Raw genomic sequence first — 23962 nt, 5'->3', positions numbered from 1 at the left:
ACCGGCCTGTTAGCTCAGTCGGCAGAGCGTCGTGCTAATAACGCGAATGTCATGGGTTCGAGCCCCATATCGGCCAGTACTGTATTTTTGTCGTCTTTTTAGTCATACAGTGTGTTTAACCAGGAATAATAGAAATGTGACATCTATCCGGCCGGTTAGCTCAGTCGGCAGAGCGTCGTGCTAATAACGCGAATGTCATGGGTTCGAGCCCCATATCGGCCAGTACTGTACTTTTGTCGTCTTTTTAGTCATACAGTATGTTTAACCAGGAATCATAGAAATGTGACATCTATGTATCCAACCGGCAGGTTATTTCAGTCGCCAGAGCGTCGTGCTAATAACGCGAATGTCATGGGTTCGAGCGCCATATCGGCCAGTACTGTATTTTTTTCGTCTTTTTAGTCATACAGTATGTTTAACCAGGAATCATAGAAATGTGACATCTATGTATCCAACCGGCCGGTTAGCTCAGTCGGCAGAGCGTCGTGCTAATAACGCGAATGTTATGGGTTCGAGCCCCATATCGGCCAGTACTGTATTTTTGTCGTCTTTTTAGTCATACAGTATGTTTAACCAGGAATCATAGAAATGTGACATATCTGTATCCAACCGGCCGGTTAGCTCAGTCGGCAGAGCGTCGTGCTAATAACGCGAATGTCATGGGTTCGAGCCCCATATCGGCCAGTACTGTATTTTTGTCGTCTTTTTAGTCATACAGTATTTTTAACCAGTAATCATAGAAATGTGACATATGTATCCAACCGACCGGTTAGCTCAGTCGGCAGATCGTCGTGCTAATAACGCGAATGTCATGGGTTCGAGGCCCATATCGGCCAGTACTGTCTTTTTAGTCATAGTACGTTTAACCAGAAATCATAGACATGTGACCTCTAGTATCCACCGGCCGGTCAGGCCGGTCAGCTCAGTCGGCAGAGCGTCGTGCTAATAACGCGAATGTCATGGGTTCGAGCCCCATATCGGCCAGTAATGTATTTTTGTCGTCTTTTTAGTCATACAGTATGTTTAACCAGGAATAATAGAAATGTGACATCTATGTATCCAACCGGCCGGTTAGCTCAGTCGGCAGAGCGTCGTGCTAATAACGCGAATGTCATGGGTTCGAGCCCCATATCGGCCAGTACTGTATTTTTGTCGTCTTTTTAGTCATACAGTATGTTTAACCAGGAATCATAGAAATGTGACATCTAGTATCCAACCGGCCGGTTAGCTCAGTCGGCAGAGCGTCGTGCTAATAACGCGAATGTCATGGGTTCGAGCCCCATATCGGCCAGTACTGTATTTTTTTTCGTCTTTTTATTCATACAGTATGTTTAACCAGGAATCATAGAAATGTGACATCTATGTATCCAACCGGCCGGTTAGCTCAGTCGGCAGAGCGTCGTGCTAATAACGCGAATGTCATGGGTTCGAGCCCCATATCGGCCAATACTGTATTTTTGTCGTCTTTTTAGTCATACAGTACCTTTAACCAGAAATCATAGAAATGTGACTTCTAGTATCCAACCGGCAGGTTATTTCAGTCGGCAGAGCGTCGTGCTAATAACGCGAATGTCATGGGTTCGAGCCCCATATCGGCCAGTACTGTATTTTTGTCGTCTTTTTAGTCATACAGTATTTTTAACCAGTAATCAGAAATGTGACATATGTATCCAACCGACCGGTTAGCTCAGTCGGCAGATCGTCGTGCTAATAACGCGAATGTCATGGGTTCGAGCCCCATATCGGCCAGTAATGTATTTTTGTCGTCTTTTTAGTCATACAGTATGTTTAACCAGGAATCATAGAAATGTGACATCTATGTATCCAACCGGCCGGTTAGCTCAGTCGGCAGAGCGTCGTGCTAATAACGCGAAGTCATGGGTTCGAGCCCCCATATCGGCTAGTACTGTACTTTTGTCGTCTTTTTAGTCATACAGTATGTTTAACCAGGAATCATAGAAACGTGACATCTATGTATCCAATCGGCCGGTTAGCTCAGTCGGCAGAGCGTCGTGCTAATAACGCGAATGTCATGGGTTCGAGCCCCATATCGGCCAGTACTATACTTTTGTCGCCTTTTTAGTCATACAGTATGTTTAACCAGGAATCATAGAAATGTGACATCTATGTATCCAACCGGCAGGTTATTTCAGTCGGCAGAGCGTCGTGCTAATAACGCGAATGTCATGGGTTTGAGCCCCATATCGGCCAGTACTGTATTTTTTTTCGTCTTTTTAGTCATACAGTATGTTTAACCAGGAATCATATAAATGTGACATATATGTATACAACCGGCCGGTTAGCTCAGTCGGCAGAGCGTCGTGCTAATAACGCGAATGTCATGGGTTCGAGCCCCATATCGGCCAGTACTGTATTTTTGTCGTCTTTTTAGTCATACAGTATTTTTAACCAGTAATCATAGAAATGTGACATATGTATCAAACCGACCGGTTATTTCAGTCGCCAGAGCGTCGTGCTAATAACGCGAATGTCATGGGTTCGAGCCCCATATCGGCCAGTACTGTATTTTGTTTCGTCTTTTTAGTCATACAGTATGTTTAACCAAGAATCATAGAAATGTGACATCTATGTATCCAACCGGCCTGTTAGCTCAGTCGGCAGAGCGTCGTGCTAATAACGCGAATGTCATGGGTTCGAGCCCCATATCGGCCAGTACTGTATTTTTGTCGTCTTTTTAGTCATACAGTATGTTTAACCTGGAATAATAGAAATGTGACATCTATGTATCCAACCGGCCGGTTAGCTCAGTCGGCAGAGCGTCGTGCTAATAACGCGAATGTCATGGGTTCGAGCCCCATATCGGCTAGTACTATACTTTTGTCGTCTTTTTAGTCATACAGTATGTTTAACCATGAATCATAGAAATGTGACATCTATGTATCCAACCGGCCGGTTAGCTCAGTCGGCAGAGCGTCGTGCTAATAATGCGAATGTCATGGGTTCGAGCCCCGTATCGGCCAGTACTGTATTTTTTTTCGTCTTTTTAGTCATACAGTATGTTTAACCAGGAATCATAGAAATGTGACATCTAGTATCCAACCGGCCGGTCGGTTAGCTCAGTCGGCAGAGCGTCGTGCTAATAACGCGAATGTCATGGGTTCGAGCCCCATATCGGCCAGTACTGTATTTTTTTTCGTCTTTTTATTCATACAGTATGTTTAACCAGGAATCATAGAAATGTGACATCTATGTATCCAACCGGCCGGTTAGCTCAGTCGGCAGAGCGTCGTGCTAATAACGCGAATGTCATGGGTTCGAGCCCCATATCGGCCAATACTGTATTTTTGTCGTCTTTTTAGTCATACAGTATGTTTAACCAGGAATCATAGAAATGTGACATCTATGTATCCAACCGGCAGGTTATTTCAGTCGGCAGAGCGTCGTGCTAATAACGCGAATGTCATGGGTTCGAGCCCCATATCGGCCAGTACTGTATTTTTGTCGTCTTTTTAGTCATACAGTACCTTTAACCAGAAATCATAGAAATGTGACTTCTAGTATCCAACCGGCGGGTTATCTCAGTCGGCAGAGCGTCGTGCTAATAACGCGAATGTCATGGGTTCGAGCCCCATATCGGCCAGTACTGTATTTTTGTCGTCTTTTTAGTCATACAGTATTTTTAACCAGTAATCAGAAATGTGACTTATGTATCCAACCGACCGGTTAGCTCAGTCGGCAGATCGTCGTGCTAATAACGCGAATGTCATGGGTTCGAGCCCCATATCGGCCAGTAATGTATTTTTGTCGTCTTTTTAGTCATACAGTATGTTTAACCAGGAATCATAGAAATGTGACATCTATGTATCCAACCGGCCGGTTAGCTCAGTCGGCAGAGCGTCGTGCTAATAACGCGAAGTCATGGGTTCGAGCCCCCATATCGGCTAGTACTGTACTTTTGTCGTCTTTTTAGTCATACAGTATGTTTAACGAGGAATCATAGAAACGTGACATCTATGTATCCAATCGGCCGGTTAGCTCAGTCGGCAGAGCGTCGTGCTAATAACGCGAATGTCATGGGTTCGAGCCCCATATCGGCCTATACTGTATTTTTTAGTCATACAGTATGTTTAACCAGGAATCATAGAAATGTGACATCTATGTATCCAACCGGCCGGTTAGCTCAGTCGGCAGAGCGTCGTGCTAATAACGCGAATGTCATGGGTTCGAGCCCCATATCGGCCAATACTGTATTTTTGTCGTCTTTTTAGTCATACAGTATGTTTAACCAGGAATCATAGAAATGTGACATCTATGTATCCAACCGGCAGGTTATTTCAGTCGGCAGAGCGTCGTGCTAATAACGCGAATGTCATGGGTTCGAGCCCCATATCGGCCAGTACTGTATTTTTGTCGTCTTTTTAGTCATACAGTACCTTTAACCAGAAATCATAGAAATGTGACTTCTAGTATCCAACCGGCGGGTTATCTCAGTCGGCAGAGCGTCGTGCTAATAACGCGAATGTCATGGGTTCGAGCCCCATATCGGCCAGTACTGTATTTTTGTCGTCTTTTTAGTCATACAGTATTTTTAACCAGTAATCAGAAATGTGACATATGTATCCAACCGACCGGTTAGCTCAGTCGGCAGATCGTCGTGCTAATAACGCGAATGTCATGGGTTCGAGCCCCATATCGGCCAGTAATGTATTTTTGTCGTCTTTTTAGTCATACAGTATGTTTAACCAGGAATCATAGAAATGTGACATCTATGTATCCAACCGGCCGGTTAGCTCAGTCGGCAGAGCGTCGTGCTAATAACGCGAAGTCATGGGTTCGAGCCCCCATATCGGCTAGTACTGTACTTTTGTCGTCTTTTTAGTCATACAGTATGTTTAACCAGGAATCATAGAAACGTGACATCTATGTATCCAATCGGCCGGTTAGCTCAGTCGGCAGAGCGTCGTGCTAATAACGCGAATGTCATGGGTTCGAGCCCCATATCGGCCAGTACTGTACTTTTGTCGTCTTTTTAGTCATACAGTATGTTTAACCAGGAATCATAGAAACGTGACATCTATGTATCCAACCGACCGGTTATTTCAGTCGCCAGAGCGTCGTGCTAATAACGCGAATGTCATGGGTTCGAGCCCCATATCGGCCAATACTGTATTTTTGTCGTCTTTTTAGTCATACAGTATGTTTAACCAGGAATCATAGAAATGTGACATCTATGTATCCAACCGGCAGGTTATTTCAGTCGGCAGAGCGTCGTGCTAATAACGCGAATGTCATGGGTTCGAGCCCCATATCGGCCAGTACTGTATTTTTTTTCGTCTTTTTAGTCATACAGTATGTTTAACCAGGAATCATATAAATGTGACATATATGTATCCAACCGGCTGGTTAGCTCAGTCGGCAGAGCGTCGTGCTAATAACGCGAATGTCATGGGTTCGAGCCCCATATCGGCCAGTACTGTATTTTTGTCGTCTTTTTAGTCATACAGTATTTTTAACCAGTAATCATAGAAATGTGACATATGTATCAAACCGACCGGTTATTTCAGTCGCCAGAGCGTCGTGCTAATAACGCGAATGTCATGGGTTCGAGCCCCATATCGGCCAGTACTGTATTGTGTTTCGTCTTTTTAGTCATACAGTATGTTTAACAAGGAATCATAGAAATGTGACATCTATGTATCCAACCGGCCTGTTAGCTCAGTCGGCAGAGCGTCGTGCTAATAACGCGAATGTCATGGGTTCGAGCCCCATATCGGCTAGTACTATACTTTTGTCGTCTTTTTAGTCATACAGTATGTTTAACCATGAATCATAGAAATGTGACATCTATGTATCCAACCGGCCGGTTAGCTCAGTCGGCAGAGCGTCGTGCTAATAATGCGAATGTCATGGGTTCGAGCCCCGTATCGGCCAGTACTGTATTTTTTTTCGTCTTTTTAGTCATACAGTATGTTTAACCAGGAATCATAGAAATGTGACATCTATGTATCCAACCGACCGGTTAGCTCAGTCGGCAAAACGTCGTGCTAATAACGCGAATGTCATGGGTTCGAACCCCATATTGGCCAGTACTGTATTTTTGTCGTCTTTTTAGTCATACAGTATGTTTAACCAGGAATCATAGAAATGTGACATCTATGTATCCAACCGGCCGGTTTGCTCAGTCGGCAGAGCGTCGTGCTAATAACGCGAATGTCATGGGTTCGAGCCCCATATCGGCCAGTGCTGTACTTTTGTCGTCTTTTTAGTCATACAGTATGTTTAACCAGGAATCATAGAAATGTGACATCTATGTATCCAACCGGCCGGTTAGCTCAGTCGGCAGATCGTCGTGCTAATAACGCGAATGTCATGGGTTCGAGCCCCATATCGGCCAGTGCTGTACTTTTGTCGTCTTTTTAGTCATACAGTATGTTTAACCAGGAATCATAGAAATGTGACATCTATGTATCCAACCGGCCGGTTAGCTCAGTCGGCAGAGCGTCGTGCTAATAACGCGAAGTCATGGGTTCGAGCCCCCATATCGGCTAGTACTGTACTTTTGTCGTCTTTTTAGTCATACAGTATGTTTAACGAGGAATCATAGAAACGTGACATCTATGTATCCAATCGGCCGGTTAGCTCAGTCGGCAGAGCGTCGTGCTAATAACGCGAATGTCATGGGTTCGAGCCCCATATCGGCCTATACTGTATTTTTTAGTCATACAGTATGTTTAACCAGGAATCATAGAAATGTGACATCTATGTATCCAACCGGCCGGTTAGCTCAGTCGGCAGAGCGTCGTGCTAATAACGCGAATGTCATGGGTTCGAGCCCCATATCGGCCAATACTGTATTTTTGTCGTCTTTTTAGTCATACAGTATGTTTAACCAGGAATCATAGAAATGTGACATCTATGTATCCAACCGGCAGGTTATTTCAGTCGGCAGAGCGTCGTGCTAATAACGCGAATGTCATGGGTTCGAGCCCCATATCGGCCAGTACTGTATTTTTGTCGTCTTTTTAGTCATACAGTACCTTTAACCAGAAATCATAGAAATGTGACTTCTAGTATCCAACCGGCGGGTTATCTCAGTCGGCAGAGCGTCGTGCTAATAACGCGAATGTCATGGGTTCGAGCCCCATATCGGCCAGTACTGTATTTTTGTCGTCTTTTTAGTCATACAGTATTTTTAACCAGTAATCAGAAATGTGACATATGTATCCAACCGACCGGTTAGCTCAGTCGGCAGATCGTCGTGCTAATAACGCGAATGTCATGGGTTCGAGCCCCATATCGGCCAGTAATGTATTTTTGTCGTCTTTTTAGTCATACAGTATGTTTAACCAGGAATCATAGAAATGTGACATCTATGTATCCAACCGGCCGGTTAGCTCAGTCGGCAGAGCGTCGTGCTAATAACGCGAAGTCATGGGTTCGAGCCCCCATATCGGCTAGTACTGTACTTTTGTCGTCTTTTTAGTCATACAGTATGTTTAACCAGGAATCATAGAAACGTGACATCTATGTATCCAATCGGCCGGTTAGCTCAGTCGGCAGAGCGTCGTGCTAATAACGCGAATGTCATGGGTTCGAGCCCCATATCGGCCAGTACTGTACTTTTGTCGTCTTTTTAGTCATACAGTATGTTTAACCAGGAATCATAGAAACGTGACATCTATGTATCCAACCGACCGGTTATTTCAGTCGCCAGAGCGTCGTGCTAATAACGCGAATGTCATGGGTTCGAGCCCCATATCGGCCAATACTGTATTTTTGTCGTCTTTTTAGTCATACAGTATGTTTAACCAGGAATCATAGAAATGTGACATCTATGTATCCAACCGGCAGGTTATTTCAGTCGGCAGAGCGTCGTGCTAATAACGCGAATGTCATGGGTTCGAGCCCCATATCGGCCAGTACTGTATTTTTTTTCGTCTTTTTAGTCATACAGTATGTTTAACCAGGAATCATATAAATGTGACATATATGTATCCAACCGGCTGGTTAGCTCAGTCGGCAGAGCGTCGTGCTAATAACGCGAATGTCATGGGTTCGAGCCCCATATCGGCCAGTACTGTATTTTTGTCGTCTTTTTAGTCATACAGTATTTTTAACCAGTAATCATAGAAATGTGACATATGTATCAAACCGACCGGTTATTTCAGTCGCCAGAGCGTCGTGCTAATAACGCGAATGTCATGGGTTCGAGCCCCATATCGGCCAGTACTGTATTGTGTTTCGTCTTTTTAGTCATACAGTATGTTTAACAAGGAATCATAGAAATGTGACATCTATGTATCCAACCGGCCTGTTAGCTCAGTCGGCAGAGCGTCGTGCTAATAACGCGAATGTCATGGGTTCGAGCCCCATATCGGCTAGTACTATACTTTTGTCGTCTTTTTAGTCATACAGTATGTTTAACCATGAATCATAGAAATGTGACATCTATGTATCCAACCGGCCGGTTAGCTCAGTCGGCAGAGCGTCGTGCTAATAATGCGAATGTCATGGGTTCGAGCCCCGTATCGGCCAGTACTGTATTTTTTTTCGTCTTTTTAGTCATACAGTATGTTTAACCAGGAATCATAGAAATGTGACATCTATGTATCCAACCGACCGGTTAGCTCAGTCGGCAAAACGTCGTGCTAATAACGCGAATGTCATGGGTTCGAACCCCATATTGGCCAGTACTGTATTTTTGTCGTCTTTTTAGTCATACAGTATGTTTAACCAGGAATCATAGAAATGTGACATCTATGTATCCAACCGGCCGGTTTGCTCAGTCGGCAGAGCGTCGTGCTAATAACGCGAATGTCATGGGTTCGAGCCCCATATCGGCCAGTGCTGTACTTTTGTCGTCTTTTTAGTCATACAGTATGTTTAACCAGGAATCATAGAAATGTGACATCTATGTATCCAACCGGCCGGTTAGCTCAGTCGGCAGAGCGTCGTGCTAATAACGCGAATGTCATGGGTTCGAGCCCCATATCGGCCAGTATTATACTTTTGTCGTCTTTTTAGTCATACAGTATGTTTAACCAGGAATCATAGAAACGTGATATCTATGTATCCAACCGGCCGGTCAGTTCAGTCGGCAGATCGTCATGCTTATTACGCGAATGTCATGGGTTCGAGCCCCATATCGGCCAGTACTGTATTTTTTTTCGTCTTTAGTCATACAGTATGTTTGACTAGGAATCATAGAAATGTGAAACCTATATATCCAACCGGCCGGTTAGCCCTCTCAGGCGGCAGATCGTTGTGCTAATAACGCGAATGTCATGGGTTCGAGCCCCATATCGGCCAGTACTGTACTTTTTTTCGTCTTTTTAGTCATACACTACGTTTAACCAGAAATCATAGAAATGTGACATCTAGTATCCAACCGGCCGGTTATTTCAGTCGGCAGAGCGTCGTGCTAATAACGCGAATGTCATGGGTTCAAGCCCCATATCGGCCAGTACTGTAATTTCTTTTTAGTCATAGGCCTACAGTATGTGTAACCAGGACTCATAGAAATGTGACATCTATGTATCCAACCGGCCGGTTATTTCAGTCGGCAGAGCGTCGTGCTAATAACGCGAATGTCATGGGTTCGAGCCCCATATCGGCCAGTACTGTATTTTTTTCGTCTTTTTAGTCATACAGTATGTTTAACCATGAATCATAGAAATGTGACATCTATGTATCCAACCGGCCGGTTAGCTCAGTCGGCAGAGCGTCGTGCTAATAATGCGAATGTCATGGGTTCGAGCCCCGTATCGGCCAATACTGTATTTTTTTTCGTCTTTTTAGTCATACAGTATGTTTAACCAGGAATCATAGAAATGTGACATCTATGTATCCAACCGACCGGTTAGCTCAGTCGGCAAAATGTCGTTCTAATAACGCGTATATCATGGGTTCGAAACCCATTTTGGCCAGTATTTTTGTCATCTTTTTAGTCATACAGTATGTTTAACCAGGAATCATAGAAATGTGACATCTATGTATCCAACCGGCCGGTTAGCTCAGTCGGCAGAGCGTCGTGCTAATAACGCGAATGTCATGGGTTCGAGCCCCATATCGGCCAGTACTGTACTTTTTTTCGTCTTTTTAGTCATACAGTATGTTTAACCAGTAATCATAGAAATGTGACATCTATGTATCCAACCGGCCGGTTAGCTCAGTCGGCAGAGCGTCGTGCTAATAACGCGAATCTCATGGGTTCGAGCCCCATATCGGCCAGTACTGTACTTTTGTCGTCTTTTTAGTCATACAGTATGTTTAACCAGGAATCATAGAAATGTGACATCTATGTATCCAACCGGCCGGTTAGCTCAGTCGGCGGAGCGTCGTGCTAATAACGCGAATGTCATGGGTTCGAGCCCCATATCGGCCAGTACTGTACCTTTGTCGTCTTTTTAGTCATACAGTATGTTTAACCAGGAATCATAGAAATGTGACATCCAACCGACCGGTTAGCTCAGTCGGCAAAACGTCGTGCTAATAACGCGAATGTCATGGGTTCGAACCCCATATTGGCCAGTACTGTATTTTTGTCGTCTTTTTAGTCATACAGTATGTTTAACCAGAAATCATAGAAATGTGACATCTATGTATCCAACCGGCCGGTTATCTCAGTTTGCAGAGCGTCGTGCTAATAACGCGAATGTCATGGGTTCGAGCCCCATATCGGCCAGTACTGTTTTTTTTTTCGTCTTTTTATTCATACAGTATGTTTAACCAGGAATCATAGAGATGTGACATCATTGCATTTAGCTTCTAATATCCTTTTGATTACTATTATTTTTTTATTCATTTTATATATTTAGTTTTTTTTTCAATTATTTATAATTTTTTATACTTTTAAATATTTAAAAAAAATTGTTTGATGTTTGTGACGTGAATAGTTCGACTTCAATCAATCATAAAACTTTTATCTCTGTGGACAGTAACAAATTGCTGCCCGCCCTCTATACTTTTGAAAACAAACACCAGTTTCGTACAACTACTGAAAGCTGAAAGTAAGTTACTTACTCAACAACAACTCAATCAAAAAGGAAAGCGAAGTTTTGTCGTCGGTAGTGACTATGGCGGGTAGGAGGCGAAGTACCCATGATGCAGAGTCAAATTCGAGTGTTAAATCCGCAAAATCCTGCGTTTTTACTGTAGATTTATTTAGACGTTTAATTGCTGAGTTTTTATGTACGTTTCTGTTCATTTTAATCGTCGGAGTCGCCACGCCTAGTGGTGATCAATCGGACACCGATATCATGAAAACAAGCCTAACGCTCGGGATGGCAGGTAAACAGCCCTTGTATTTGTTTATTCTAGGCCTGAGCGGCTAGCGTTTAGCACCGTTTGGTACTACCATAATAAATGGGACATTAGGCCTAGATGTTTGTAGGAGGCCATCTGCCGTTAAGTAAACTTCTAGAGCTAGTACTACTTATTTTACTCGTTCTTGATTTTATTGTTTTGCAATTGCTTTAATATTAATAATAAAATAATTTTAATTTTGTATCCTGTACAGTATGCCTACTTTTTCTGGGCTATATTATATTGGAGGTTGGGTTTGGTGATTTTAACATAATGGTGGTCTATATACGATTGTCTAATTCTTTCTCTTTGGCGATAAAACTTTAAATCTTATATTGATTAATGATAAACTTTTCAAACTTTATGAAGCAACATTTTGAATTGGGAACGCTACAGTATTTAATAACAATTATTTTTTACCTGCATGCAACTTAAATGTATGATATGTAAAAGGAGAATTTGTGAGTACATGTTTGGCCAAAACACATCATTCATTAAAAACAACATGCATTAATGTAGCCTATAATTATATTTTACAATACACTTAACTGTGTGAGTATTGGCTCATGGTTTTTCGGAGGTTTGTCACGCATGAATCCAATGTTTCCACAGAGAAAAAAATTGCTAATACAGTAGCTGCGATTTTAATTTTCATCATGTGTTTTCTGAGCTTTTTGATTCACATGATTGCGAATCATTTCCTGAGCTCCGATTGGTTGCGAATTTTTAAAAAGTAGAAACTGTTCACAGAAAGCAAAAAAATAAGAATATAGAATTCATCGCAGAATGGTATAATTTGGAAGATGGAAACATGAATACGCATTTACATGAATACGCATTTACATGAATACGCATTTACATGAATACGCATTTACATGAATACGCATTTACATGAATACGCATTTACATGAATACGCATTTACATGAATACGCATTTACATGAATACGCATTTACATGAATACGCATACATGCTGACGATTTTTTAGCTTTGCGACAACATCCCCTGTCTGTAGTGGAAACGGCATTAATTGACTGTACAGCAATTTGACAGATTTTAATATCATATGTCATATCACTACCATATTTGGGCATATCACTACGTACCATATTTGGGCATATCACTACCATATTTAGGCATATCACTACCATATTTGGGCACATCACACTTTGTATCAAATTAAGTAGTTTAATAGTGTAGAGATAGCTGTACAACAGTAGCACTGTAGACAAACATTGGAGATGGCTGCCTGATATTAATAAAGAATACATTGAAGGTTAATAACCTACTTATTGTTATTCCAGATTCAGAACAATAACCAGAAAATACTTATAAATCCCTAATTTCCTGTGATATAAAACTTGTTGAGACATGCTGGAACTTCACCTGTTGACTTTAATATTAAAACATACAGTAGTATGTAAAATATACCATGAGAAAAGCATACAGTACAGTTACCATGTAAAAACATTGTGTGTCATGTAAAAATACCATGAGAAAAGCATACAGTACAGTTAGCATGTAAAAACATTGTGTGTCATGTAAAATATACCATGAGAAAAGCATACAGTACAGTTACCATGTAAAAACATTGTGTGTCATGTAAAATATACCATGAGAAAAGCGCATACAGTACAGTTAGCATGTAAAAACATTGTGTGTCATGTAAAAAATACCATGAGAAAAGCATACAGTACAGTTACCATGTAAAAACATTGTGTGTCATGTAAAAAATACCATGAGAAAAGCATACAGTACAGTTACCATGTAAAAACATTGTGTGTCATGTAAAAAATACCATGAGAAAAGCATACAGTACAGTTAACATGTAAAAACATTGTGTGTCATGTAAAAAATACCATGAGAAAAGCATACAGTACAGTTACCATGTAAAAACATTGTGTGTCATGTAAAAAATACCATGAGAAAAGCATACAGTACAGTTACCATGTAAAAACATTGTGTGTCATGTAAAATATACCATCCATGTACAGTACAACATACAATCAATTGTCGTATTCGAGTGGACCGTTGAGTAGTTTTTCGTTGAGTACTTCTTTAACGGAGTATTTTGAGCGTTGAGATTGTTCTTAACGAAAAAGCTTTCGTTGTCAACGTTTTATATTCGAATGACCATCTGTTGAACACAAATTTACAATTCGAATACAAAAAGTATTCAACGAATCTTTACGTTGACAACGAAAGTTCCCAATCGAATACGACAATTGTAAACCACTCTGTACCACCGGAACACCATAAGCCACTTTCACTATCATCATTCCTAAAAAATAAACTTATTCTTAAATTCTTCAAATCGGCCTTATTAGAATTTGTAACGTAAGATTCTACACAAACTTACTGTATACTGTACAAATGGATTATACTGTACAAATGGATTGTTGCTCACTTAACTGATTTTATTACTACTACACCTACAGTACCTATTCTACATCATTATTGTTAAGCTCTGTCTACACTTGAAGCTGTCCAAAGGAGGGTCACCCGCACATGCTTCCCAAGATCAGCCAGTCCCCCTTACCCTGAACGTTTGAAACTCCTTAATCTGATGTCCATTAACAATCGCATTAGGTATTTATGTATTAATTTTGTTACCAAATGTATGTACAAATTATATGATGTTAATGTTTTTAAATATTTATCTATTAATTGCAGACATGTTAATAACCTTAAGTTGCGCAATAATTTTATAGCCCGGACTGATTTATTTCATAACTCTGTCTTTAATTTTTTTGTTAGACATTTTAGAGATCTGCCTGCGGATCTCTGCGACCAACTTTTAATTAATATAAACTGTTTTAAGCATAGCCTTAAGAAATATTTTAACAATCTGTTTTAATCTGAACATATGTATATTTTAAAGATATTTTCTTAATTCTATCTTTATAAATTTACAATTTTTTATAAAAACACATTGCTGAATTTTATAGTTTTATCTAAATTTTAATAGAATCCATGTATTATTCATTTTATGTAAGTATTTCGATGTGGAGAGCCTCTCAACGGTTATTTTTATTTGTAACTTTTAGGTTATCCGGCCTCATTGACTTACTTTTGTATTGTTTTTTTGTTCTGTTCTGTATATTGGCGAAATAAATGATATGATATGATATGATACTATCAAACAAAAAAAGTGTGATGTGCCCATATACTGTATGGTAGTGGTATGCCCAAATATGGTAGTGATATGGCATCATCATGTCCATATATGGGCACATCTCATTTTGTTGTCATTTTGTTTGATAGTGTAGACAGAGCTTAAGAAATTAAATTTCCAAAGTTAGAGTGTTCAAGTAATATTTATAGTTTACAGTAGTGTATTACCATGGAGTATAGAATTTACTCCATGGTATTACTGTAGTATCCAGCTACTGTACACCACTCCTACTGTAGAGATTCCATTATATTTAAATTACAAAGATCAGTAGACTTGACCCATTCAATTACTGTTTGCTCTACTGCTACAATCAGCCCACTTGGTACACTATACCCCTGTGTCCTATGCTACAATCAGCCAAGTTGGTACACTATACCCCTGTGTCCTATGCTACAATCAGCCCAGTTGGTACACTATACCCCTGTGTCCTATGCTACAATTAGCCCAGTTGGTACACTATACCCCTGTGTCCTTTTGTATAGTAAATATGAGGCCTACTTGGTAAATGTAGTTACTACCCCTAAGACACCGTATCTTTTACTTGTCCCCCCCCCCCTGGTCCAACATCATTTTCACCCTGGTTACAAAGATAATAGGATTTTCTGTATTAAAATACTAAAAAACAAGCAAATTTACTAATTCAGACTATATGGCCATCTCTGCATTTTATTTATAGTAAGTACAGTATATAGAATAGAGCCAATTTTGTATAAAATAGTGTTTAGCAATTCAATCAAATTATGGTCAGACTTTGTGTGTTGCCGATATGTAGTAAAGATTTGGTCAGACTTTGTGTGTTGCCGATACTGTATGTAGTAAAGATTTAAAAGAGAGAGCCAACCAAAATAGAATCCATAACCTTTAATCTTTAAAGAATGTTTCTTAGCCTACAGTAACACGTCCTATTAATTAATACACTTTTTGCTTTAATTAACTACCTTTATTTATTAAAAAGACTTTCAGTTTTTTTTACAATTTTTTTATTATAGAATACAGTATATTCAACTTTTTCAACACATCCAAAATGTTGGGGTAATTTTGAGCCATTAAAAATAAAGGTTCAAGGTGTGTTTGATAGAAAATGACTTGTATTGTATGAAAACTCTATTGAGTTTCTTAACTTACTCAAATAGAATGCATTGAAATGAATTGTGGGTTTTGTATGTTTATTGTTCCCTTGGAGAAATCCTAAAATCAAATAAACTTGCAGCTGCTTCTAATATTTCAAATTAAGTGTGAGACTTAAATAAAATCAATAAAATACGGGATAAGATATCAAGAAATGTCTTTTTCTTCAGATTTCCTAAATTCTGGGGCAAGTTTAATTGTGTAAATTTACTCTGATACTGTATGACCAATACTGTTTGAAAATGAAAGCTTTTTAAACAATTACAATAGTTTATTGTTTTTGGTTTAAGCTTGATAGGTGTTAAACACTGCACTATTTGTACCATGTTGCTGCCGCTCTTGAAATTTTGCTAAGAAAAAAAAGAAATTTGATATCAATATTTAATAAGGTGTTAATTGGGTTGAATGTGTCGGTTTTTTTACTGTTTTTATTTCATCATTGGATTCAATTTAAAAGCATAAAAGTTATGGAATTTATTTATCTGTTTAATAAATATGCTGAGTAATTAGATGAAAAGTTTGAACAATAAAAATAAGATTCTTGATATTTTTAATTCGGTGTTAATTGGGTTGCCCGTGTCTTGAACTACGCTTTATAAACCTTATCTTATTGGTTATCTTAACTTTTTGATTTCATTAAATAAATTTTGATGCATAAAAATATGAAAATGATCTGTTTAATTGATTGAGTAGGGAGATAAAAGTTCAATTGATAATATAATTGAGTTTGTGGTTTCAAAGTGCCTGCTTTATTTTCAAACAAGCACTTTCATTAATTCCACCTTCTTTTGTTAATTATAAGTAAGTGCTTAACCAAGGTTACTTAAGGTGACTTATCTTTAGCATGTTTTTGCCATCACAAACTTCACAACATGTTAATTAAAAACTTAAGACAATACTCCTTATATTAATTCAAACCATACATTTCTGATACTGTAAAACCATTTAAAATAATAGTACACTTTTATATTTTTCAATCCCGCCATTCTTTTTATTTTCAGACTTTAAGCCATTTTGAGGCATGAAACAAAAAAAACAACAAATCAAATTATAAATGTATCACGTCCAGGCAGATCATATTAATTAATAGGAAACTTGTATAAAAACAGGATGCAGCTAAATTTGATACATTTATTGCAATGTTCAAACTCTCTTAGAGATCTCTCGACTCAGAATTACAAAATTGTAAATCTTAGAGTTTTATTTGGTTTTAACCCATGTCATTGAAGCTTACCATTTAAATATTTATCCATACTGTATACCATTTATTTAATACAAAAATGAATCAAGTTTTAGAATCACTCAAAATTTAAATTTAATTCAACATCAGAACGTACTTGTACAAAAGGATTACTGCCTAATACTGATATAATGGATATATATTTATTTATACATTACACTTTGTACAAAATTGAATCAAGTTTTAGAGTCCTTTTTATAATAAAAAACAAAATCACTAAAAATGTTAATTTAATTCAACATCAGAACGTACTTGTATAAAAAGATTATTGCCTAATACTGAAATATATATCCATCACCCTTTAATGGGTATATATTTATCCTTTACCCTTTAATGGATATATATTTATCCTTTACCCTTTAATCTATATATAAATTTACGTAAGGGCAAAATTCGGTAAATCGCGCCTTACTTTTAGAATTTTTACTCGATGGTATATAAAGTTGGTTCGTACTTTCGGTACTGATTTTAACCACCTGATGTAACCCTGTTTACTAATTAAATTAAGTTAGATAATTAGTTATTGACGATTAAAACGAATTAAGGTTCAACGATTTGCCCCAAATAGGGGTGTTTTCCGATCGTGGTATACACTGTCTAATGGATGTCCATCTTGAAAAATACCCGCCACAAAAATGCGAGGAGGCTTCGCATTTTCCTATCTCCTCCTACGATAATTGTTTTTAATAGCTGAAAACCGGTTGAACAGCTCGAGTACAGTATCATAATGTTGAAGACAGGCCGATTTTCTTTAAAAAATACTATTTTGATAGATTTAATATATGTTTATGCAAATGTATTGATTTGAAATGAATGGAACATTCCAATCTCTGTTCCACAAGTGGCTATTCCCTCAGGCGTCGTAAAGGCAAGTACTGTATACTCATAACAGAAATTCGATCCATTTTTTTTAAATCTGTGCTGCAGAGGTTGGATATAGATTTTTTTTAACGGATAATGAGCTAGCGTTTTCAGTCGTCGTATATTATGTACAAATCTTTATTATTGCAGTTAAACCACCCACGTGACATCATCACCCTTCCCTCACTGGCATGAGTAGCGTTGTAAAGCCAGTAGAGAATAGGCCTACGGTGCATCACATGCCCTAAACGCAGAACAACTTTGGTGGGTAGGGTTAGGAACCAACTTAAGTATGAATTGGCTCTAAGAAACAATTGAAAACCATTAGGCCTACTAATTAAGTTGAGTTAGATGATTTAATATTTATTGACGATTAAATCGAATTTATGATTTGCCACGAATAGGGGTGGTTTTCACAAATTGTTTTACATTATATAAACATATTATACACGTCGTAGTGATGTATCGTTACATGTACTATACTATTTCAATCGACTAGGACGGTGATAGTTTCAACAAAGTATTACATCGCAATGTTTTACTGTGTTTAGTGGTATATTATTTGTAAAACATGAAAACAATTAATATTTCGTTACTACATGGATAAAAAATATATTTAAAAATTGTTCCTCTTTGCACCCATCCTCTTTCCCATCCCTCAACCCTAATGTTACATACAAAACACAAATTAAGTTTGTTTAAATTTGACTTAAACAATTGGTCTCATTTTGTGACAAGTTTCTTTTTCCGGAAGTAATTCCCAGGGTGCTAATTTTAGTTCAGTACATAAATCACAGTGTCTATTTATTCGTTCCTGTAAACGACATGTATTATTGTCCTGCGGTACGTACATTTGAAATCGCCAGTTTTTTAACGCTGAAATTATTATGTATTCGAGAACCATCTGTGGGCACGACCTAGATGGTACGCGAGCGAAGCGACCGTACCATCTAGTATACAAAATTGAATCAAGTTTTAAAGTCCTTTTTATAGTCAAAAACCAAAATCACTTCAAATTTTGTGATAGTACAAAAATATTACTGTCTAATACTGAACACTATAGCAGTTGATCTAATAGACTACACTTGTTTGATTGTTTTTGATTTGGGAATGTTTTTCATTGCTGCAAACAGAAAAAATAAACTTTAATTGGTTAATAATAATAATGAATTCAAGTTATATTGTGCGTTCATAGTTTCCTTATTGTCAAACCGCTGAATGGTATACCAGTCGTCAGAGCTTTCACGTCTTTCCGCTCCTTTTGTCTCTTATAGAATCTATTGTTTAAATTTTAACACTTGATTTAATATTTTCATTGTCATTAAATGTTTGGAAATCTGTTTCTTCTCCAGTAGTTTTAGATTTGATATTAAAATATTATCCATTGTCAGTTAGATTTTTAGAAGGATATCTTAAAGATAAAATTATAAATCAATTGTTATTGTACTATTTAGGTGATTTTAAACGATAAAATAATGCCAAATAAGGCGATAGGTAATTCGTTATAGTTAATTTTAGCTGTTTTGTAATAGAAAGGAAGTTCCATACAACAAAATTAGACAAAAAACTTTGTCATCAGAACCATTATTGAGTACATAATGTACGGTAGCTTTAACAATACAGGTATAACAAACAATTCGCCGGAAAAGGCTGTGTGTATTGAATAATTCAATGTTGAATAGATTAGGGGGTTAGCCATTGTCTGCTTCATGTTTAAAAGTGCATGTTATCATGCCATCAGACAAGCTATAGATTAACCAAAAGGAAGCTTAGAGGAATGAACAGTTTACAGTATTTTGGTAAACATATTTTTCAAGAAAGCTGTATTGTTAGTTTTCTTGTAGTAAATATTTGCCACTGAATAAAGTGAAAACAAAAATTCAAAAAATGGAAAGTGAATATAAGTAAAATTTTAAATAGGTCATTCTGTAAAAAAAAACTGGGGGGTGTGGGAATAATGATTTTACTTATAAAAAGACAAAATATTGTTAAATTAAATTAATAATAAATACATAAAACCAAAACCTGTTGTCTTATAGACAATGGGCTTTCAGTTGATTTTTCTCTTTTACAGTTGTTTTTTTTTAGTTAAATTCAGTGTAACTTTCCTTTTGATCCAAATTTGGGGCAATATAGCAGTATAAAAATACAAAAATGCTTAGGGCTTTCCTTTTCTTTAATTAATGTTTCAAAAATGTATATTTAAATAATAATTTTTTAATATTTTTTTTAGTTGTAACATTAATGCATTGTTTTGAGAGGATAAGCGGAGCACATATGAATCCTGCTGTAAGTATCGGCATGGTAACAGCTAGGAGGATAAGTCTGTTAACTGGTATTGTGTACATTGTAGCACAGGGTGTGGGAGCGCTTACTGGAACAGCTCTTCTAAAGGGGTAAGCTTCAATCAATATATTATCTCTGCTTTGTTTTTGTGTTTTATATAGCAAATTGCCAATGATAACCATAAGCGAATTCATATACACAAGATGCATCATCAAGCATCTTTGCTTAAATAGAGTCTAAACCATAGTGCATCCATGGACCTATCTTAACAGATAATAGGTCCATAGTGAATCATTTAGTTCATTGAACCATAAGTACAATAGCACTACCTGTAACCAATGACATTGGTGGTGACAAGGGTGACTTCCTAATGTTCTTAAAAACCAATTTAAAGAAAACTTTTGATTCTATTTCAATTCAAAAATATGAAAATTACCATGGAATGTTTGAAGTGTCAGGTAAATAATATATGAGATTTGCAAAATGAGACCCTCATTTTTGAAAACTCATCAATTACCTTTGTTGTCAATATTATTCTTTATAACAAAGATATTTCTTTGCAGGTGTCTTCCCAACTTAAACTAATACTACAAAATCTTGATCAACTGTGACCCTCCTTTTTAAAAACTCTTCAATTACGTTCCTCTTCAATGTTATTCTATGTGTTGGTATTTCTTACAGGTGTCTTCCTGACTTGGTACAATCAAACGTGGCAATGAATGATCTTCAACTCGGTATTATCAACAATTTTCAAGGGTTTGCGTTAGAATTAATAATGACGTTCATTTTAATGTTTACATTTGTTGCGGCAACGGAGGATTCTAATCTGTTGGGTCATCGGCCATCAGCAGCTGTGTCTGTCGGTCTTGCCTTCCTTCTCAACACGTTATGGGGCGTAAGTAGTCTATTCCGGCTTGTCAAATTAACTACCTATTCTCTTTCATTTCATTTTTAAGAATAAAAAAAACATCAATATAAATATAGTACATCTTAAACATTATCTAAATTGTAAAAGTAAAGCCATTAAAGCATTGTCTACGCTACTAAACATTATGTGACAAAAAATGTGATGTGCCCATATATGGATATGGTGATATTTAAGCATATCACTATTTGCCATATCACACTTTTTTTGTCCGTGTAGACATGGCTTAAAATGTTTGAGTTTCCATGGTTAAATACAGTTGAACTTTAACCTTTAATCAAGCTGCTATAGTCTCCTTAGACTCTAAAGTACCTTTGTCTAAACAAGATTTTTTTAAATTTTAGTTTAAATTTACTGGAGCAAGTATGAATCCAATTAGGATTTTGGGACCATTGGTATTCCTTGGTGATTTCAAGAACATTTGGGTAAGTATGAGAGGAAATTTTGAAATATCTAGATAAAATATCAACAAACTGTTTGATAGCTTCATGATTTAATTTACTTGTGCATTGAAGCAAGGTTCCCACACAACCATCACAGTCTTGATCACTGGAAAATATCTTATGGAATCTAAGCTTTCATACTGGTAATATTCTGTAGTATTATAGTGTCTTACATTCAGATTCTCTACATAACACACTGTCTTTATATTGTAGGTGTATATTGTCGCACCAGTATGTGGTAGTGTCCTTGCCGCTTTTATATACAAGTGCATATTCAACGCTAGCAACGATCATTGGGTGTCGCCCTCAACGTTAGATATTAAAGAGGAGGTCGAAATGGAAGTGCCTGGGTGTGAAGATGCTTAAAATATAAATATCCTTTAAGATGGATTTTAGAATTAAATTAGTATTCTAACTGGTTTTGTTTTAAGACAGTAACAAAGGTATTAGGGTTATAAACATTTATATCACAAGTTTAGTACATTAGTGTGTTTTAAGCTATTTTGTAATTTGCTTGCTAGAAAATATGTCAGCCAGGCTAGGGTCTTCACACCTTAGATCCAAGTTATTCAAAAAGCAGCAAAAATAGAAAAAAAGATCAATATTAATTTCTTGCCTAAATATAAATTTAACTGCCACTTATTGGGTAAAATATGTGACAAACTAGGGTCTTAAGACCTTACACTACTTAAGTTTGTTTTCCTAGTCTCTTATTGGTTAACACATGTGACAAACTAGGATCTTAAGACCTTACACTACTTAAGTTTGTTTTCCTAGTCTCTTATTGGTTAACACATGTGACAAACTAGGATCTTAAGACCTTATACTTATGTTTGTTTGCCTGGTCACTTATGGGTTGTGACAAACAAGGTTCTTGGACATGTCGGTGTGTACTGATGTAAGGGTATGGGATATTTTATAATTTATGAATTCATTGTGGCTTGTATATATCAAAATGTAAATATTCAATTAATAATACAGTGTGTTTAAATGTATATTATGTATATACAATTTATAAATAAAGTTTGTTTTCATTTATGAAGAAGCAACAAAATTTAAAGAGACATTTTTAAATTAAAAACGTTGTTTCGCAAAGAAGTAGCAGAATTCTATGTTTTACAAATAATTTAGCAAAACTTTACCAAGGTAAATGGTAAAAAATATCAGGGAAAATATAATGCCAAATTATAACCATTTTGACAGTTTCAATTGAATTATCAATTTTAAGTTAAAAACTGTAGATAGAACTTAAGTGTGAGGTACGTTATTGCTGATATTGCAGAAAAAATTACTCAATATGCAGGTTTATATATGGATGCAATTTTATAATAAATATTATATCCATCAATTTATTACCAAATTTTTAAAAAAAGATAAAATTGTTTTGTAGCCCTACTATTTTTAAGGGTTAAAAAAACAAATTTTCACTTAAAATTTGATATTCCTTTTAACTTATTTAAAGCTGACTTACCCACCAGCATGTCAAATGGTTTCATATGCAAACACCATATTAACTATTTTATCCAAAGGTTAAGTACATACTAAAGATTAAGGTACAGTACCTACCTATCTGTAATACAATTTTTGTATTGCAATTTACATATCATATTTTAACATTTTTATAGTATTTTTTTTTAGAATTATACCATATTTTTTTAGATATTTTATGTTTGTTTTTTTATAGTGAATAGAAAAAAAAAGATGAGCTTTACTTTAAACAAACTGCTGCTCTTTCTAGTTTAACTTTGTTTTGCTTACTAAAATGATATGATATGGGTTGATTGGAAAAAAGAGGTTGGTAGAATCATGGAGGAAATATATATAATTCCTCCATGGTAGAATTGGTTAGAGTTTATAATGGGTTGAATAGTAAGTGATGCCAATTCGGTTGAATAGGGTATGATTGGGGTAATTGTCAGTGGAATAGGGTATGATTGGGGTAATTGTCAGTTGAATAGGGTATGATTGGGGTAATTGTCAGTTGAATAGGGTATGATTGGGGTAATTGTCAGTTGAATAGGGTATGATTGGGGTAATTGTCAGTTGAATAGGGTATGATTAAGGTAATTGTCAGTTGAATAGGGTATGATTGGGGTAATTGTCAGTTGAATAGGGTATGATTGGGGTAAATGTCAGTAGAATAGTGTTTGGTTAGAATGGAATATTTGGTGTATTATGTTATGTATTATTGTCTAGTTGGTTACATTTTATGAATGGCCGTTGCTCCCTCATGATTGGTCAATACACTTTTGATACAGATAAGCCTTACATCGCAATTTAATAGGAACCAAGCTTTAGTATAAACACCATTCTTTAGTATTTTTTTATTGTTTGTGGTATGCTTAGAAGCACAAGGGTCAAAGTTCGCTTGATAATAATACCTATGAAACTATTATGGTTTATATACTGTACTTAATATTTATTTTAATATTTCAACGATGATTGTAAAAACACAATTGTGTACTTTAAACGCGCAGACCAGTGTCTTAACCAGAGATACCAGAGATGTTGTTCTTAAAATCATGTTTTATACTTAAAATGTATTTTTCTACTTAAGTTGATTGGTTGGTAGACAATCAGATTATTATCTACAGATGTATATTATACAGACATAAATAAACTATTTTATTTACAAAGTAA

At 37.0% G+C, this 23962-nt stretch overlaps 1 protein-coding gene and 48 non-coding genes across 49 annotated transcripts; all 49 read left to right on the top strand.

The window, feature by feature from the left end:
* The first annotated feature begins 3 nt into the window (after window positions 1–3).
* Trnai-aau (transfer RNA isoleucine (anticodon AAU)) lies at window positions 4–76 on the top strand. The gene has a single exon. It is a non-coding gene; the product is annotated as a tRNA-Ile (tRNA).
* Window positions 77–149: 73 nt separating this feature from the next.
* Window positions 150–222, top strand: Trnai-aau (transfer RNA isoleucine (anticodon AAU)). The gene has a single exon. It is a non-coding gene; the product is annotated as a tRNA-Ile (tRNA).
* A 235-nt stretch (window positions 223–457) lies between these two features.
* On the top strand, window positions 458–530 carry Trnai-aau (transfer RNA isoleucine (anticodon AAU)). Its single transcript has one exon. It is a non-coding gene; the product is annotated as a tRNA-Ile (tRNA).
* Window positions 531–611: 81 nt separating this feature from the next.
* Trnai-aau (transfer RNA isoleucine (anticodon AAU)) lies at window positions 612–684 on the top strand. Its single transcript has one exon. It is a non-coding gene; the product is annotated as a tRNA-Ile (tRNA).
* A 227-nt stretch (window positions 685–911) lies between these two features.
* Trnai-aau (transfer RNA isoleucine (anticodon AAU)) lies at window positions 912–984 on the top strand. Its single transcript has one exon. It is a non-coding gene; the product is annotated as a tRNA-Ile (tRNA).
* An 81-nt stretch (window positions 985–1065) lies between these two features.
* Window positions 1066–1138, top strand: Trnai-aau (transfer RNA isoleucine (anticodon AAU)). Its single transcript has one exon. It is a non-coding gene; the product is annotated as a tRNA-Ile (tRNA).
* An 80-nt stretch (window positions 1139–1218) lies between these two features.
* Window positions 1219–1291, top strand: Trnai-aau (transfer RNA isoleucine (anticodon AAU)). Its single transcript has one exon. It is a non-coding gene; the product is annotated as a tRNA-Ile (tRNA).
* Window positions 1292–1373: 82 nt separating this feature from the next.
* Window positions 1374–1446, top strand: Trnai-aau (transfer RNA isoleucine (anticodon AAU)). Its single transcript has one exon. It is a non-coding gene; the product is annotated as a tRNA-Ile (tRNA).
* A 384-nt stretch (window positions 1447–1830) lies between these two features.
* Window positions 1831–1903, top strand: Trnai-aau (transfer RNA isoleucine (anticodon AAU)). Its single transcript has one exon. It is a non-coding gene; the product is annotated as a tRNA-Ile (tRNA).
* An 81-nt stretch (window positions 1904–1984) lies between these two features.
* Window positions 1985–2057, top strand: Trnai-aau (transfer RNA isoleucine (anticodon AAU)). The gene has a single exon. It is a non-coding gene; the product is annotated as a tRNA-Ile (tRNA).
* Window positions 2058–2293: 236 nt separating this feature from the next.
* Window positions 2294–2366, top strand: Trnai-aau (transfer RNA isoleucine (anticodon AAU)). Its single transcript has one exon. It is a non-coding gene; the product is annotated as a tRNA-Ile (tRNA).
* Window positions 2367–2600: 234 nt separating this feature from the next.
* Window positions 2601–2673, top strand: Trnai-aau (transfer RNA isoleucine (anticodon AAU)). The gene has a single exon. It is a non-coding gene; the product is annotated as a tRNA-Ile (tRNA).
* An 81-nt stretch (window positions 2674–2754) lies between these two features.
* Window positions 2755–2827, top strand: Trnai-aau (transfer RNA isoleucine (anticodon AAU)). Its single transcript has one exon. It is a non-coding gene; the product is annotated as a tRNA-Ile (tRNA).
* An 81-nt stretch (window positions 2828–2908) lies between these two features.
* On the top strand, window positions 2909–2981 carry Trnai-aau (transfer RNA isoleucine (anticodon AAU)). The gene has a single exon. It is a non-coding gene; the product is annotated as a tRNA-Ile (tRNA).
* An 85-nt stretch (window positions 2982–3066) lies between these two features.
* On the top strand, window positions 3067–3139 carry Trnai-aau (transfer RNA isoleucine (anticodon AAU)). Its single transcript has one exon. It is a non-coding gene; the product is annotated as a tRNA-Ile (tRNA).
* Window positions 3140–3221: 82 nt separating this feature from the next.
* Trnai-aau (transfer RNA isoleucine (anticodon AAU)) lies at window positions 3222–3294 on the top strand. The gene has a single exon. It is a non-coding gene; the product is annotated as a tRNA-Ile (tRNA).
* A 234-nt stretch (window positions 3295–3528) lies between these two features.
* Trnai-aau (transfer RNA isoleucine (anticodon AAU)) lies at window positions 3529–3601 on the top strand. Its single transcript has one exon. It is a non-coding gene; the product is annotated as a tRNA-Ile (tRNA).
* Window positions 3602–3832: 231 nt separating this feature from the next.
* Window positions 3833–3905, top strand: Trnai-aau (transfer RNA isoleucine (anticodon AAU)). The gene has a single exon. It is a non-coding gene; the product is annotated as a tRNA-Ile (tRNA).
* Window positions 3906–3986: 81 nt separating this feature from the next.
* On the top strand, window positions 3987–4059 carry Trnai-aau (transfer RNA isoleucine (anticodon AAU)). Its single transcript has one exon. It is a non-coding gene; the product is annotated as a tRNA-Ile (tRNA).
* A 71-nt stretch (window positions 4060–4130) lies between these two features.
* Trnai-aau (transfer RNA isoleucine (anticodon AAU)) lies at window positions 4131–4203 on the top strand. The gene has a single exon. It is a non-coding gene; the product is annotated as a tRNA-Ile (tRNA).
* Window positions 4204–4437: 234 nt separating this feature from the next.
* On the top strand, window positions 4438–4510 carry Trnai-aau (transfer RNA isoleucine (anticodon AAU)). The gene has a single exon. It is a non-coding gene; the product is annotated as a tRNA-Ile (tRNA).
* A 77-nt stretch (window positions 4511–4587) lies between these two features.
* Window positions 4588–4660, top strand: Trnai-aau (transfer RNA isoleucine (anticodon AAU)). The gene has a single exon. It is a non-coding gene; the product is annotated as a tRNA-Ile (tRNA).
* Window positions 4661–4741: 81 nt separating this feature from the next.
* Window positions 4742–4814, top strand: Trnai-aau (transfer RNA isoleucine (anticodon AAU)). The gene has a single exon. It is a non-coding gene; the product is annotated as a tRNA-Ile (tRNA).
* Window positions 4815–4895: 81 nt separating this feature from the next.
* Window positions 4896–4968, top strand: Trnai-aau (transfer RNA isoleucine (anticodon AAU)). Its single transcript has one exon. It is a non-coding gene; the product is annotated as a tRNA-Ile (tRNA).
* A 390-nt stretch (window positions 4969–5358) lies between these two features.
* Window positions 5359–5431, top strand: Trnai-aau (transfer RNA isoleucine (anticodon AAU)). Its single transcript has one exon. It is a non-coding gene; the product is annotated as a tRNA-Ile (tRNA).
* Window positions 5432–5665: 234 nt separating this feature from the next.
* Trnai-aau (transfer RNA isoleucine (anticodon AAU)) lies at window positions 5666–5738 on the top strand. The gene has a single exon. It is a non-coding gene; the product is annotated as a tRNA-Ile (tRNA).
* An 81-nt stretch (window positions 5739–5819) lies between these two features.
* Window positions 5820–5892, top strand: Trnai-aau (transfer RNA isoleucine (anticodon AAU)). The gene has a single exon. It is a non-coding gene; the product is annotated as a tRNA-Ile (tRNA).
* Window positions 5893–6128: 236 nt separating this feature from the next.
* On the top strand, window positions 6129–6201 carry Trnai-aau (transfer RNA isoleucine (anticodon AAU)). Its single transcript has one exon. It is a non-coding gene; the product is annotated as a tRNA-Ile (tRNA).
* An 81-nt stretch (window positions 6202–6282) lies between these two features.
* Window positions 6283–6355, top strand: Trnai-aau (transfer RNA isoleucine (anticodon AAU)). Its single transcript has one exon. It is a non-coding gene; the product is annotated as a tRNA-Ile (tRNA).
* An 81-nt stretch (window positions 6356–6436) lies between these two features.
* Window positions 6437–6509, top strand: Trnai-aau (transfer RNA isoleucine (anticodon AAU)). The gene has a single exon. It is a non-coding gene; the product is annotated as a tRNA-Ile (tRNA).
* Window positions 6510–6590: 81 nt separating this feature from the next.
* Window positions 6591–6663, top strand: Trnai-aau (transfer RNA isoleucine (anticodon AAU)). Its single transcript has one exon. It is a non-coding gene; the product is annotated as a tRNA-Ile (tRNA).
* A 71-nt stretch (window positions 6664–6734) lies between these two features.
* On the top strand, window positions 6735–6807 carry Trnai-aau (transfer RNA isoleucine (anticodon AAU)). Its single transcript has one exon. It is a non-coding gene; the product is annotated as a tRNA-Ile (tRNA).
* Window positions 6808–7041: 234 nt separating this feature from the next.
* Window positions 7042–7114, top strand: Trnai-aau (transfer RNA isoleucine (anticodon AAU)). The gene has a single exon. It is a non-coding gene; the product is annotated as a tRNA-Ile (tRNA).
* A 77-nt stretch (window positions 7115–7191) lies between these two features.
* On the top strand, window positions 7192–7264 carry Trnai-aau (transfer RNA isoleucine (anticodon AAU)). Its single transcript has one exon. It is a non-coding gene; the product is annotated as a tRNA-Ile (tRNA).
* An 81-nt stretch (window positions 7265–7345) lies between these two features.
* Trnai-aau (transfer RNA isoleucine (anticodon AAU)) lies at window positions 7346–7418 on the top strand. Its single transcript has one exon. It is a non-coding gene; the product is annotated as a tRNA-Ile (tRNA).
* Window positions 7419–7499: 81 nt separating this feature from the next.
* On the top strand, window positions 7500–7572 carry Trnai-aau (transfer RNA isoleucine (anticodon AAU)). The gene has a single exon. It is a non-coding gene; the product is annotated as a tRNA-Ile (tRNA).
* Window positions 7573–7962: 390 nt separating this feature from the next.
* On the top strand, window positions 7963–8035 carry Trnai-aau (transfer RNA isoleucine (anticodon AAU)). Its single transcript has one exon. It is a non-coding gene; the product is annotated as a tRNA-Ile (tRNA).
* Window positions 8036–8269: 234 nt separating this feature from the next.
* Trnai-aau (transfer RNA isoleucine (anticodon AAU)) lies at window positions 8270–8342 on the top strand. The gene has a single exon. It is a non-coding gene; the product is annotated as a tRNA-Ile (tRNA).
* An 81-nt stretch (window positions 8343–8423) lies between these two features.
* On the top strand, window positions 8424–8496 carry Trnai-aau (transfer RNA isoleucine (anticodon AAU)). The gene has a single exon. It is a non-coding gene; the product is annotated as a tRNA-Ile (tRNA).
* Window positions 8497–8732: 236 nt separating this feature from the next.
* On the top strand, window positions 8733–8805 carry Trnai-aau (transfer RNA isoleucine (anticodon AAU)). Its single transcript has one exon. It is a non-coding gene; the product is annotated as a tRNA-Ile (tRNA).
* An 81-nt stretch (window positions 8806–8886) lies between these two features.
* Window positions 8887–8959, top strand: Trnai-aau (transfer RNA isoleucine (anticodon AAU)). Its single transcript has one exon. It is a non-coding gene; the product is annotated as a tRNA-Ile (tRNA).
* A 392-nt stretch (window positions 8960–9351) lies between these two features.
* On the top strand, window positions 9352–9424 carry Trnai-aau (transfer RNA isoleucine (anticodon AAU)). The gene has a single exon. It is a non-coding gene; the product is annotated as a tRNA-Ile (tRNA).
* Window positions 9425–9505: 81 nt separating this feature from the next.
* Trnai-aau (transfer RNA isoleucine (anticodon AAU)) lies at window positions 9506–9578 on the top strand. The gene has a single exon. It is a non-coding gene; the product is annotated as a tRNA-Ile (tRNA).
* Window positions 9579–9659: 81 nt separating this feature from the next.
* Window positions 9660–9732, top strand: Trnai-aau (transfer RNA isoleucine (anticodon AAU)). The gene has a single exon. It is a non-coding gene; the product is annotated as a tRNA-Ile (tRNA).
* Window positions 9733–9963: 231 nt separating this feature from the next.
* Window positions 9964–10036, top strand: Trnai-aau (transfer RNA isoleucine (anticodon AAU)). The gene has a single exon. It is a non-coding gene; the product is annotated as a tRNA-Ile (tRNA).
* Window positions 10037–10118: 82 nt separating this feature from the next.
* Trnai-aau (transfer RNA isoleucine (anticodon AAU)) lies at window positions 10119–10191 on the top strand. The gene has a single exon. It is a non-coding gene; the product is annotated as a tRNA-Ile (tRNA).
* An 81-nt stretch (window positions 10192–10272) lies between these two features.
* Trnai-aau (transfer RNA isoleucine (anticodon AAU)) lies at window positions 10273–10345 on the top strand. The gene has a single exon. It is a non-coding gene; the product is annotated as a tRNA-Ile (tRNA).
* A 227-nt stretch (window positions 10346–10572) lies between these two features.
* Trnai-aau (transfer RNA isoleucine (anticodon AAU)) lies at window positions 10573–10645 on the top strand. The gene has a single exon. It is a non-coding gene; the product is annotated as a tRNA-Ile (tRNA).
* Window positions 10646–10994: 349 nt separating this feature from the next.
* On the top strand, window positions 10995–23962 carry LOC140040364 (aquaporin AQPAn.G-like). The gene is made up of 5 exons (XM_072086253.1): window positions 10995–11250; window positions 19902–20064; window positions 20636–20849; window positions 21224–21304; window positions 21536–23962. The coding sequence occupies exons 1-5, from the start codon at window positions 11037–11039 to the stop codon at window positions 21686–21688; spliced, it is 825 nt and encodes a 274-aa protein (XP_071942354.1). The 5' UTR covers window positions 10995–11036; the 3' UTR covers window positions 21689–23962.

This window comes from Antedon mediterranea, chromosome 1 (assembly GCF_964355755.1).
Source record: "Antedon mediterranea chromosome 1, ecAntMedi1.1, whole genome shotgun sequence".
Lineage (NCBI taxonomy): Eukaryota > Metazoa > Echinodermata > Crinoidea > Comatulida > Antedonidae > Antedon > Antedon mediterranea.
The sequence above is the reverse complement of the archived record's forward strand: the minus strand, read 5'-3'. Positions and strand labels throughout refer to the sequence as shown.